Raw genomic sequence first — 13,253 nt, 5'->3', positions numbered from 1 at the left:
TTGCCAACAGAACCTCAAATGGGGTCACAAAGAGTTGGACATGACTGAACAACAACCAATTTTGCAAACCTGGGTAACTCAAAGAATGGTCACGCACTTGACAGCAACAGGAAAGTCTGGAAAAGGGGAGGGCTTTGCAGAGAAGATAATGAATCCTGTTTTAGACATGTGGAGTTAGAGATGCCTATAGGAATCCAGTTTGAAATGTCTAATAGGCAGAAGCTATTGATCCTACCCTTTCCTTTCCTCATTTTTCTCTCCCTCCAATCAGTAGGACATGAACTATGAGTGTTTTCCCCAACAGTCAAGATTCCCTTGTTCAGGCCCCACTGTGACCGACGAACCTTTGCAAGATGGTTAGTGAGGGTTAGGAGTTGTTGGTGCTTATGGAAGAGTAAAAGTAGCTGACTCATGGAAATTGAACCAGTTATCCTAACTTCATTAGTACTGAATTTTAACCAGTTGAACTAACCAGTTTTCCTCCAAATCCTAACACACAATCAATCAACTAACGTTTATTAAGTTCCTACTATGTGCAGACACTGCTAAGCATGGGGGCTGTTAAAAAAAAACCCAAAACATAGCTCCTGTTCTCAAGGAATTCACAGTCTAATGGGGAAGACAATGTGCAATCAACTATACAAACAAAATATAGGATAAATTGGAGATATTCTCAGCGGGAAGGCTCAAGGTAGGATTTTAGCTGGGATTTAAAGGAAGCCAGAGCAGCCAGGAGGTAGAGATGTGGAGGGATGGTATTTCAGGTGTGGGAGCAGATTATGAAAATTCCCAGTCTGGAGATGAAGTATTTTGTTCAAGCAAGAGCCAGGAGGCCAGTGTCTCTGGGGGGAAGAGTATGAGCTGGGCAGAGCATTGTCTAAGAAGCCTGGAAAGGTGAAAGGGACTGGGTTGTGAAGGACTTTGAAGGCCAAACAGAAGGTTTCATGTTTGATCCTGAAGGTAATAAGGAATCAATGGAATTTACTGAATAGGTGGAGTGATATGTTTAGGCCTGTCCTTTAAGAAGACTAATTTGATAGCTGAACTGAAGATGGGTAAGAATGGAGAGAGACCTGAGGCAAGCAGACTCACCAGCAGGCTACTGCGCTACTCCAGGTGTGAGGTGATGAGGGCTTGTACCAGGGTGGTGGCAGTATCAGAAGGGGGTATATTCGAGAGATGGTGCAAAGGTAAAATCGACAGACCTTGGTAACAGATTGGATATGGGAGGGGTAAAAAAAAGTGAGATTGTGAGCCTGGATGATTGGAAGGATAGTGGTACCCTTGAAAGTAACAGGAAAGTTCAGAAGGGGGGAAGGTTTGGGAGGGATAATGAGTTCAGTTTTGGACATATGGAATTTAAGACATCTATAGGACATCCAGTTTGAGTTGTATAATAGGCAGTTGGAGATGTGACTCTGGAAGTAAGGAGAGAGGTTAGAGCTAGATAGGTAGGTCTGAAAATCAGTAGCATAGGGTGGATAATTGAATCTATGGTAGCTTGTGAGATCACTAAGTGAAATAGTATAGATTGTATGCACAAGTGTGCATAAGCACACATACACACACGCACACACGCTATAAATTCATGTTTATCTAGAATCCCCAGAACATAACATCAAAAAGAACCTTTTTTATACTGTTGTGCAGCATAATGATAAATGACATACATAACAATGGACTTGAGGCACTACAAAAAACCATGAAGTGGCTTCTAAGTCATCAAAAAAAAAAATTGGAGGGCAGAGCCAAGATGGCAGAGTAGAAAGACGCACATACTCTAGCTCTTCCCCCACAGCCCATAAAATACCTGTAAAAATGACTCTCAACAAATTCTAGAGCAGCAGAAGCCACAGAACAATGGAGTGGAGATTTCCAGCCAAAGGTAACCTGGAAGGCCAACAGGAAAGGTCTATTGCATGGGATACAGAACAGAGTGGAGCCCAGCCCTGACCATGTGACACCAGGAGGAATAGAACTGGAACAGGTCTCTGGGGCAGAATTCCCAGAAGCAGCAGGAGGGTCTCAGATCCCTCAAACCACAAACGCCAAAGAAAGCTTCAAAGGTCAGTGAGATGGCTTTCCTAACTAGGTGAGAGGACAGCAAGGTCCCCCCCAGCACCGGCCCCAGGTGGCAGTGGTGGTAGCGGAGGGGAGAGCAGTGGTGGTGGCAGCTGCAGTGTCCATTTGTGAAGCACTCCACCTAAAGCCCCTAGGGAAATTGAGCAGCTGATCTGAATCTCAGCCCTGACCATGGTCCTGGGGTGAGGAGGAGCACTAGGACCTCCCTCTTGACAAAGGATTCAGAAGTCAAGTAACTGGCTGGGAAAATGCCCCAAAAAGGAAAAAAAAATAAGACCATAGAAGATTGCTTTCTTGGTGAAGAAGTATTTCCTTCCATCCTTTTGGATGAGGAAGAACAATGCATACTCTCAGAGGAAGTCCAGGTTCCTGCATCCAGTACCTCCAAAATAAATATGCAATGGTCTCAGGCCATAGAAGAGCTTGAAAAGTGAGTTAACAGCTTGCTAAAGGAGACCCCCACAAATGCTGAGGAAAATAATACCTTTAAAAATAGGCTACCTTAATTGGAAAAAGAGGTCCAAAAAGCCAGTAAGGAGAAGAAAGCTTTAAAAAGCAGAATTAGTCAAATGAGAAAGGAGGTTCAAAAGCTCACTGAAGAAAATAGTTCTTTAAAAATGAGAGTGAAGCAGATAGAAGCTAATGACTTTATAAGAAATCAAGAAATTACAAAACAAAAATAGAAGATAATGTGAAATATCTTATTGGAAAAAATAACTGACCTGGAAAATAGATCCAGGAGAGACAATTTAGAAATTATGGGACTACCTGAAAGCCATGATAAAAAAAAAGAGCCTAGACATCATCTTTCATGAAATTATCAAGGAAAACTGCCCTCATATTCTAGAACCAGAGGGCAAAATAAACACTGAAAGAATCCCAATCACCTCCTGAAAGAGAGCCAAAAAGAGAAACTCCTAGGAATATTGTAGCCAAATTCCAGAGTTCCCAGGTCAAGGAGAAAATATTGCAAGCAGCTAGAAAGAAACAATTTGAGTATTGTGGAAATACAATCAGGATAACACAGGATCTGGCAGCTTTTACATTAAGGGATCAAAGGGCTTGGAATAGGATATTCCAGAAGTCAAAGAAACTGGGATTAAAACCAAGAATCACCTACCCAGCAAAACTGAGTATAATACTTCAGGGAAAAAATGGTCATTCAATGATATAGAGGACTTTCAAGCATTCTTGATGAAAAGACCAGAACTGAAGAGAAAATTTGACTTTCAAACACAAGAATCAAGAAAGGCATGAAAAGGTTAACAGGAAAGAGAAATCATAAAGGACTTTCTAAAGCTGAACTGTTTACATTCTTACATGGAAAGATAATATTTGTAACTCTTGAGACTTTTCTCAGTATTTGGGTAGGTGGAGGGATCACACACACACACACACACACACAGACAAAGAGCACAAGTTGAGTTGAATCAGAAGGAATGATATCTATAAAAAATAAAATTAAGGGGTGAGAGAGGAATATATTGTGAGGAGAAAGGGAGAAATGGAATGGGGCAGGCTATAACTCATAAAAGAGATAAGAAAAATCTTGTTCAGTGGAGGAGAAAAGGGAATAGTTGAGAGGGGAAAAGTGAAGCTTACTCTCTTCACATATGGCTTAAGGAGGCAATAACATGCTCACTCAATTCAGTATGAAAACCTATCTTACACCACAGGAGAGTAGGGGAGAAGGGGATAAGTGGGGTGAGGGGATGATAGAAGGGAGGGCAAATGGGAGGAGGGAGTAATTAGAAGTAAAAACTTTTGGGAAGGGACAAGGTCAAAAGGAGGAATAGAATGAATGGGGGACTTGGTAGGATGGAGGAAAATATAGTTAGTCTTACATAACATGACTATTATGGAAGACTTTTGCAAAACAATGCACATATAGCCTGTACTGAATTACTTGCCTTCTCAGTGGGGATGGGTGGGGAGGGAGGAAGGGAGAGAAGTTGGAATTCAAAGTATTAGAAATGAATGTTGAGAATTGTTATTGCATATAACTGGGAAATAAGAAATATAGGTAATGGGGTACAGAAATATATCTTGCCCTACAAGAAAAGAGAGAAGATGGGGATAAGGGAAGCGTGAGGTGTGATAGGGAGGGTACATTGAGGCAAGGGATAATCAGAATGCAAGGTGTTATGGGGTGAGGAGAGGGGAGAGATGGGGAGAAAAATTGGAACTCAAAATTTTGTGGAAATAAATGTCGAAATCTAAAATTAAATAAATAAAAGTAAACATAAAAAAAGATTTTTAAAACTACCACCTTCAGAGCAAAATGTAATTTTATTCTATATTTCATAAAAATGAGCCAAAAAATCAAATTATGAAAAGCATAGATTTAGTTGAGTCAATTCAAATAAAAAAATTGGTAATCCATGTAGAGCGGTTGTTCTTAATCTGGGGTCCATGAATTCTTTTTTTTCAATACTTTTATAATGATTTCAATTTAATTGTTTTGTAGTCCTGTGTATTTATGTATTTAAAACCATTATTCTAAGAAAAGGGCCATAAGTTTAATCAGTGACAAAGGGTTCTCAGTACAAAAGAGGTTAAGAACCTGTGATGTAGGGAGAGATAACATGGTGTAGTGGCTAGAGAGTACTGGGCCTGGGTTCAAATCCCACTGCTAATACTTCATAGCTACATTGTGGGCAAGTCATGCTGAGTCTCAGGCAGCTCTCCCGGACTGTAAGTCATAGATGGGTATGATCAATTCAATGGAGGCAGTTCTCACACTGACAAAATCACTGGGTCTTAGATGTATTGTTATAATCTGTGTACAGTCTAGGTGGTAACTCTCATTTAAACTGAATGAGAATATTCAATTAATCAAAGCTTGCTTTCCCCTAGTGGTAATGGATAAATGGAAATTTACTCTGTGTGTCATTTATACCCTCCAGTAACATCTTGCTCTAATGTCTCATAATAGCGAGCATTTATACAAGCACTTTAACGTTTGTAATGTGATCGACATGTTATCTTATTTGAGAAGGGGAAAGGGAATAAGCATTCACAGAGCCCCTCCTATGGGCTAGACGCTGTGTTAAGTGCTTTAACTAATATACTCTTACTTGATTCTTATATTAACCAAGTGAGGTTAGTACTATTATCCCCATTTCACAGTTGGGAAAACTGAGGTAAACAGAGGTTAAGTGACTTGCCCAGGGTCACATAGCTAGTAAGCATCTGAGTCTGAATTTGAACTCAGGTCTAGCTGGCTCTAGGTCCAATGCCCTATTCACTGCACCATCTAGCTGCCTCACAACATCACTAGGAGGTAAATGTTACTATTAGGATTAGGGACAGATCCTGGGTTCTTGAAGACTTGTCTTACAATGGATCATAAGCTCTGGCAGATTCTACCAAGAGGGAAAGGCTTTGAGCACAAGCCTAGCAGCAGATTTACGTGTCTCTCATTTTAGAACAAGTCCTGCTCAATTCAGAAAGACATATATGTATGTGTGTGTGTGTTTCGTATATAATATTTACTATTGTTCAGTGGTTTCCATTGTGTCTGACTCTTTTGTCTGACACTTTGTGTCTGACCTCATTTGGGGTTTTCTTGGCAAAGATATTGGAGTGGTTTAATATTTTCTTCTCTAGCTCATTTTACAGATGAGGAAGCTGAGGCAGACAGGGTGAAGTGATTTACCCAGGGTCACACAGCTAGTAAGTGTCTGAACCCAGATTTGAACTCCTGACTTCAGGCCTGACACTCTATTCAGTTTACCACCCAGATGCCTCATATGTAATATATAAATATATAAAATATATGATACATATGGGACATAAATAATGTATATGTGCATGTGTACCTTTCTGAATTGAAGTGGGCTTGTCCTCAGATGACAGACATATATATATATACATATATACATATACATGTATGTATATATATTTTTTGGCATAAGAAGAGTTGTCTATGATGAAAAATGGACTTAGATGGGAGGGAATTTTTTCAAGATTCAAAAAAGTGACATATATCTGGTCTCCAGTCCACACTCCTCTGCCTACCTTGCTCAGGATTCGGATGACATCACCTCGCTGGAAGGGCAACTCATCTGGATGGTCGCTGGTACAGTCCCATAGCCCCTGATAATAACTGGCATAGTTTTCTAATGAGAGAGAAGAAAGATTATATGGTTAAAAACCTCCACAAAACCTCCTGAATCTGTCTATAGAGGACCACCTGTTTTCAAAGATCTCTAATTTCTAGCTGGACACTGCAAAGTTGGGCTTGAATTTATACTCAGGAAACCTGACAGTGGGGATGGAGCCCAGCTATAGGTAGATATTAAAGCAGTTTCACACAGAATGAGCAAAGGACTGTGGGAGGAGGGGATAATTAACTAACATTAAATATTTACAGATCACCACCAGTAGGATATGACTTGGTAATGTGATGAAATGCATTTCTCCATTAATAGAAGAAAGTCAAGCAGCATATTCCACTTGTTTTGTAAGTAAGCAAGAGAGAGAGAAATCCCTTCTATCCAAACACTGGCTGATATCAATGCTGACTTACCTGGCCTGACTCTGCAACATGCATGGATAGGGATAGGGGCTATGATCTCATTGGTGTAGGGACCTTCTGGATAAGGAAATGCAGGCTGGCACCTCCTCTACAGCTTCTAAGCTCAGGCAGTTGCCCAGACCTGGCTAGGGTCACACAGCCAGCAGGTGTCAGGGATGGGATCTGAATTCAAGTCTTTCTGGCTTCAAGGCCAGGTCTCTTTCCACTGTGTTATGCTGTCTCACTGTATTTGAAAGGAAGTCTGGTAAATGAAACTGGGTAAGGAATCATTCACTCTGGACTAGATTCTTACACTTTGGGATCTATTGTTGCACAGAAGTTTTACCTTGGGCACCCCTCATCCAGGTATTGTCTGATGTGATCAACAATGAATACCAAAATTTTAGGTCCCACTCTTTAACAGGAACCAAGAGGGTGCCTCATCCATTACAACTAAATCCTGGGTGGGCTGGCTCTTTTCCAGCATCTTATTTGGAGACCCTAAACATGTCTGCCAGGATTTATTTCCTTGTCCCTGGGAGATCGGAAACCAAAGAGATCTGCATTAAAAATGAAAGCAACTGAAGAAGACAAACCAAGCCTTAGAAGCAGCTGAAGAGATTTACTAGGCTTCTCAGTGAGAGAGTAGATGGCAATGATACCACAGGAAAACCATCGATTCTTAACAATGAAGAATTTGTATTGATTTTCTTCTACCCAGAAAGGTTAAACACTAGATAGCACAAAGTGAGAGAGGATCCGGGGGTTTAGAAGGCAGGAGTTCTCATGCCCATTGGGCCGGATAGAACATGGGGACAGCTCTTAGCTCCTGAGTAGGCTCTATGAATGAGAGGCTGTGTGGAGAAGGTCAATGTGCCTGAATTCCAAACTCCAACTATGCCCAGACTCCTTGGGCGTCTCCCCACCCACCAATGAGTGCAGGGAGTATAGGGTCCTGCAGGAATTGAAAGGGGCCACAAGTAACATGATACATGGAATGGGAGAGATTATACTGGGGACAGTTTCTGAAGAACTGGTGCTGTGGAAACTCAACTGAGTAGTGAAGGGCATTTGTACTTCCCTGGAGGGTATTTAAGGGAGCGAGATAATGGAAAGAGCACTGGTATATGTATTTTGGACTGAACCAGCCCACCCTTGGTGATGGTAAAGAGTAAGGCATAAGTCAGTAGACAGAATGAGAGGAAGGGAAGGAAAAACACATTTATTAAGAGCCAGGCACATCTGTTAAATGCTTTACAAATATTTAATTTGCTAGTTATTATCCCCATTTTTCAGTTGAGGAAACTGAGGCAGACAGAGGCAAAGTGACTTGTCCCAGGTCACATCGCCAGTAAGTGTCTGAGGCTGTATTTGAACTCAGGTTTTCCTGACTCGAGGCCCATTTTGAAATCTATCTGCTTAGTTAGGAGGCACCATTTAGCTGCAGCACGTGTAACATCTGGTCCTACATCTTTAACCCTCATTTTGTCACTGTGGTATGTGGATTGGTGGGTAGTGGTTGGTGTTTACAGGTGTCTGAGACAGTTTTGGGCCATGCTGGTCAAAAGCCAACACAGAATGCACCAGAAATGAGGAATTAAGTCATGATGAAAGCTCTGGTCAAGTTTAGCCTAGAACTGTCTAGCCTTGAATTATGACAGACTAACTTAATCTTAATTTCCTGTCCTAGAAAACGGGACTCAGTCATGGACTCTGGGTATACATAACAGTGAGAGTTCATTGAAGGAGAATGCTCTGTCTGGAATTCCATGCCTTCATCCAAGTGTCTGAAATTCTCTCCTCACCTCAGCCTTCCACATACTTCCTTCAAAGCATCTTCTGCACAAGGTCTTTCTGATTCCTCTAGTTATCAGTAAGCTCTCTCTCTCTCTCTCTCTCTCTCTCTCTCTCTCTCTCTCTCTCTCTCTCTCTCTCCCTCCCTCCCTCCCTCCCTCCTTCCCTCCCTCCCTCCCTCCCTCCCTCCCATATATCCTATATTATTTACCTAGGTACATCTAGTATCGCTGCCTCCATACCCAATGTAAGCTCTTTCAGGGTAGGAGTTATGTAGCTTTGTCTTTATATCCCTAGCATCTAGAACAGAGCCTTACACACAGTAGGCTCTTAGAACACTAAGATAAATGTTTGTTGTACTGAAATGAAAAAACTCGGGATGGGGCGGTAGGGAAGTGTGTGTCCATGTATGCGTATATGAATCCCACTGGAATTAGCTCTCTTATTTCTCATGGAAAAGACATTTTAATATGACTCTTACAAGAAAGCTGTGGGCTGTGCATGGTAAGGGCAGACACTCCTGACCTCTGTCAGGCTCTTGTAATGCATAACATCCAATGACTTTAAACGTTCTCATTTCTGACAGAGGAGGAGCCCAGGCTTAATTTCTCACCACATGGAACTGTTACAATCCAGAGAGGACAACAGAGGGCAGCAAAAAGACCAATGACTACACTTATGACAGCATTTTGCCATAGAGTTAAGCATATAAGCATATATGTAGGGAGTACAAAGACATAGAGTGATTTGAATGAATTCTGGGGGACTCTGGCTTGTTAAAATACGAGAGAAGCAGTGAGAAAAGCATGACTGCATTTTCATTTATAACAGGCCTAATCACCAAGATTATCACTGAGGCCTCTGCTGTAAAAGAGAATCTTAGGGGGCTCTGTGGTGGCACTGAGAAGCTTAATTGACCTGCTGCAACTACACAACCAGTGGATCCCACAGACAGGTCTCCAACTGAAGTCTTTGTGACTCCGAGGCTAACCGAGACTAACTCTTCTATGCCCTATGCCAAACTGCTTCTTTACTCTTGGAATAGAAGAACAGAATCCTGTCATGATACAGAGGTAAGCTCTCCAACATGGGGGCAGAGAGGTGGTGCAGTGGATATAGCACCAGACCTGAAGTTGGGAAGACTCATCTTTCTCTGAGTTCAAATCTAGCCTCAAACACTTACTGGCTGTGTGACCCTGGGTAAGGTCACTTAACCTTCAGTTTCTTCATCTGTAAATTGAATTAGAGAAGCAAATGGCAAACCACTTTAGTATCATTGTCAAAAAAAGCCCAATTAATTCTGCCTCAGTTTTCTCATCTGTGAAATGAGCTGAAGAAGAAAACGGCAAACCATTCCAGTATCTTTGTCAAGAAATTCCCAAAAGGGGTCACTAAGAGTAGGACACAACTGAAAATAATTTAAAAACATCAATGTGAGTAGAAGAATATTACCCCCTCTTCCCCCCAAAAAAGAGGCAAGGCTTACCAAATTCCTACACCTAGAATATGGAGGCAGATGGCTAAAGTGAAAAGTGGATTAGACTAGAATTCAGAAGACCTGGGTTCTGTGCTGGCTCGGACGCTTCTTGGCTGTATAGGGTTTGGTGGCCTCTCTGAGTCCTATATTTCTCCTTTGTAAACTGAGGATGTTGGATTAGATGACCTCTAATGCCTCTGCCAGCTCTAAAATTCTATAATTTTATGATACAGTCTGTATGGCAACTAGTCCCCTATTTCAGTGCCTGATTGTGAGATGTATTTCTGCATAAATGGTTAACTTTAAGAATAAACAAGAACTCTGTTTAAGTCACAACTCACAGGCAATAGGGCAGTGATGTAAAATTGTATAGTGGATAGAGAGCTGGCCCTAGGACCACTGAAAAACCACTTATGTCCTTTTGCTCTAGACAACTCTCTAACACTATAAATTGTAGAGAAGATGACAACCTATTATATGACTGGAGGGAGTTCCCTGTACTAATAAAATCAAAGGGCCAGTGCCTATATCCGTCTCTCACAGATACTATGAAACTGAGGTAATTTTCACTTCTTGAAAGCTACGCTAGGGGAGTATGAGCACTTAGCAGGTTCTATTAAATTGGAAAGGCTTCATTCATAGGCTTATTGATAGACTTTTTCTGTGATCCAATGACCAGCTCAACTAAGTTCAGAGAATGTAGGGCAATTAATTTTCATCAGTAATTTCTTTAAAAAAAAAAACCCAACAACTTTTCTTTTTTAAAAATCCAAACACCAAGTAAGATGTTTAATTAATGAACACTAAGATTCCATACAGAAAGTAAGTAATCTAAGTAAGATTCCATATACAAAGGAGAATACAAAAAGAGGATTGTGCATACAACCACAAATCTAAACCCAGAAGGATTTTTTCCCCTCGAAATAAGTGACAATTCAGCAGGTTATTTTCAAAGCTGTCCATGTTTCCTACTGAACTCCCTTCTATTATCTTCTGTGAATTAAAAAAAAAATTTGTTGATGGCTTCCTATTGTCTCTAAGATAAAGCACTACTCCTCCTCCTTCTCCTCTGCAATCTGGCTCTTGCCTACCTTTCACATACTGTGCTTTTGTCCTCCATGTCTGAAATGCACTGCTTTGTTACCCTTCTAGCTTCCTTTAAAACTTAGCTCTAGAGCTATCACTTCTAAGATTATTTTGATTCCTGAGTTGATAATGCTTTCTTTCCCTTGGGAAATTATTTTGATAATGGGAGTAATTAGGGGATCCCATCCCATCTGTTGGACTGGGACACTGCTCAGGAGGCGGTTTCCTGGAGCGTGTATGGGACTGAGCCTCTGCCTCAGTCTGTTCCAGTGGGTCCTAATATCAGACAGCTTGTGGTGACACATGTGGACTTCTTGCTAAGTACATGTAGGGCCAGAGGCTTCTCATTGGTTTCTCAATGCTCAGGACAGGGGTAGGTGATGTGAGGATGAGGAGGCTTGTGCAAAAGAGGATTGGTCATTGAGCCAGTGGCTCCCTATTGCCCTCCAGGAGCAAAAATAAAATCCTCTTTTTGTCTTTTAAAGCCCTTCATGCACCCCTCTCCTACCCCGCCCCCCCCCCCCCCCCCAGCCCTTTCCAGTCTTTTCATACCTTACTCTCCTCCAAGGACCCTGTGACACAGTGACACTAGTCTCCTTGATGTTCCTCATATAAGATACTTCATTTCCAGACTCTGGGCATTTTCACCAGTTATCTCTCATGGGGGGCTGGGTGGGGGAAGGGGATGGGATGCTGGAATTCTCTCCCTCATTTCTACTTCCTAGCTTCCTTCTCAAGTCTCAGCTAAAGTACCATCTTCTGCCAAAAACCTTTCCTGGTCCTCCTTAATCTTAGTGCCCTCCTTCTGAGACTACTCCCAGTTTATCCTGTCTATACCTTGCTCATGCACAGTGGTCTGCATGTTGTGTTTCCCATTAGATTCTGAGCCCCACGAGAGTGAGGGCTGCCTTTTGCCTTTCTTGTCCCTAGAACTTAGCACGTTGTCTGGCATATAGTAGGAGCTTAATAAATGCTGAGCCAGGAGGAGCCTGGCTTTAGGAGAAATGACTTCACCTTATCTCACTCTATTTCTCCTCCTCTCTTTGAAAAGTGTTGCTTGGGACTTTGGAAGCTTCTCTCTTGGACTTTTAGTGAAAACATATGACATTGGAAGTAGCTAAGCAGAACCTCAGCTTTGTGCATGCTCCATGGGATACCTCCCCTTTTAGGTCCCCCCCAACTTATCACTCAGCTTCACGGAAAGTGCGCTATGATTTACACATATTTTGTATTTAATTTTCAATGTACATGTTGTTCCCCCTAAATAGAATGTGAGCTTGAGGGCAGGAAATGTTTTGTTTTTACCTCTGCATCCCCAACAACCCAGCACAGTGCCTAGGATGAAGGAGGCTCTTCTTAAATAGACTTAGGAAGAAAATATAGACTTCACGGTCCTTTGGCCTGACTATCTGAGAATGGAATGAATTTGGGTGGCTCGAGGGAAGCATCTCAGATTTCCTTTGCTGGAAAAAAGCAGAGCCTGTTTTTACTTTAAGAGCATGCAACTGCTCATGAATGTATTATTTATAGTCATATAATGACTCAATTAAATAAATATTTACTATGTACCTCTCATGTGCAAAGTCCTATGCTCAATGCCAACCACCCAGAGACAAAAGATGGTTCTGGTTCTCAAGGAGCCTACCTTTGACAATAATAACGATAATGAATTCACTTTTAGATGTATCTTTATGGTTTTCAAGTGCTTTCATGAACATTCTTTAACCTGATCTTCACAGCAGTCCTGGGAAGCAGGCAATGTAGGTGCTACTGGAGCCACTTAGATGACCCAGGCGGGGTCAGGAAAACTGGAGTTCAAGCCCATCCTCACACACTCATTAGCTGTGTGACCCTGGGTAAGTCACTCACACTCACTACTTCAATTTCTATAAAATGGGGATAGCAACAGCATCCGCCTCTCAGGGTTGTCATGAGATAATATTTTAAAGTGCTTTACAAATCTTAAAGTGCTAGATAAATGCTTTGTTATTCACTATTATTTGACAAGCAGCTATTATTATTCTCTCCATTTTATAGATGAAGAAGCTTAGGCGCAGAGAAATTAGATCACTTGCCTCCTGTAACAGTTTGTAAGTGGCAGAGCCAAGACTCAAACTCTGGATCTTCTGATTTCAAATCCAAATTTTCTTCTACTATTTATCTCTATTTCTTACTTACTGATATGGGGGCCACTGGACCCTGATGGCTCCAGAACAGAAAGTAAGACTGATGACTTTGCACAGCCCTCCCTCACTTAAATTCAATTCACTTGCAAGTCATGGCATCAGTTTCCTG

The 13,253-nt window shown here is 41.6% G+C and overlaps 1 protein-coding gene across 2 annotated transcripts in view; it reads right to left on the bottom strand.

The window, feature by feature from the left end:
- SKAP1 (src kinase associated phosphoprotein 1) overlaps nucleotides 1-13,253 on the bottom strand; it is a 382,247-nt gene that overhangs the window by 37,781 nt on the left and 331,213 nt on the right. For both annotated transcript variants that reach the window (XM_072646171.1, XM_072646172.1), the window contains exon 11: nucleotides 6,103-6,203. In XM_072646171.1, coding sequence (XP_072502272.1) covers nucleotides 6,103-6,203 — 101 coding nt within the window. The remainder of the gene's footprint in view (nucleotides 1-6,102; nucleotides 6,204-13,253) is intronic.

The sequence above is a fragment of the Notamacropus eugenii genome, chromosome 2 (assembly GCF_028372415.1).
Source record: "Notamacropus eugenii isolate mMacEug1 chromosome 2, mMacEug1.pri_v2, whole genome shotgun sequence".
Classification (NCBI taxonomy): Eukaryota; Metazoa; Chordata; class Mammalia; order Diprotodontia; family Macropodidae; genus Notamacropus; species Notamacropus eugenii.
The sequence above is the reverse complement of the archived record's forward strand: the minus strand, read 5'-3'. Positions and strand labels throughout refer to the sequence as shown.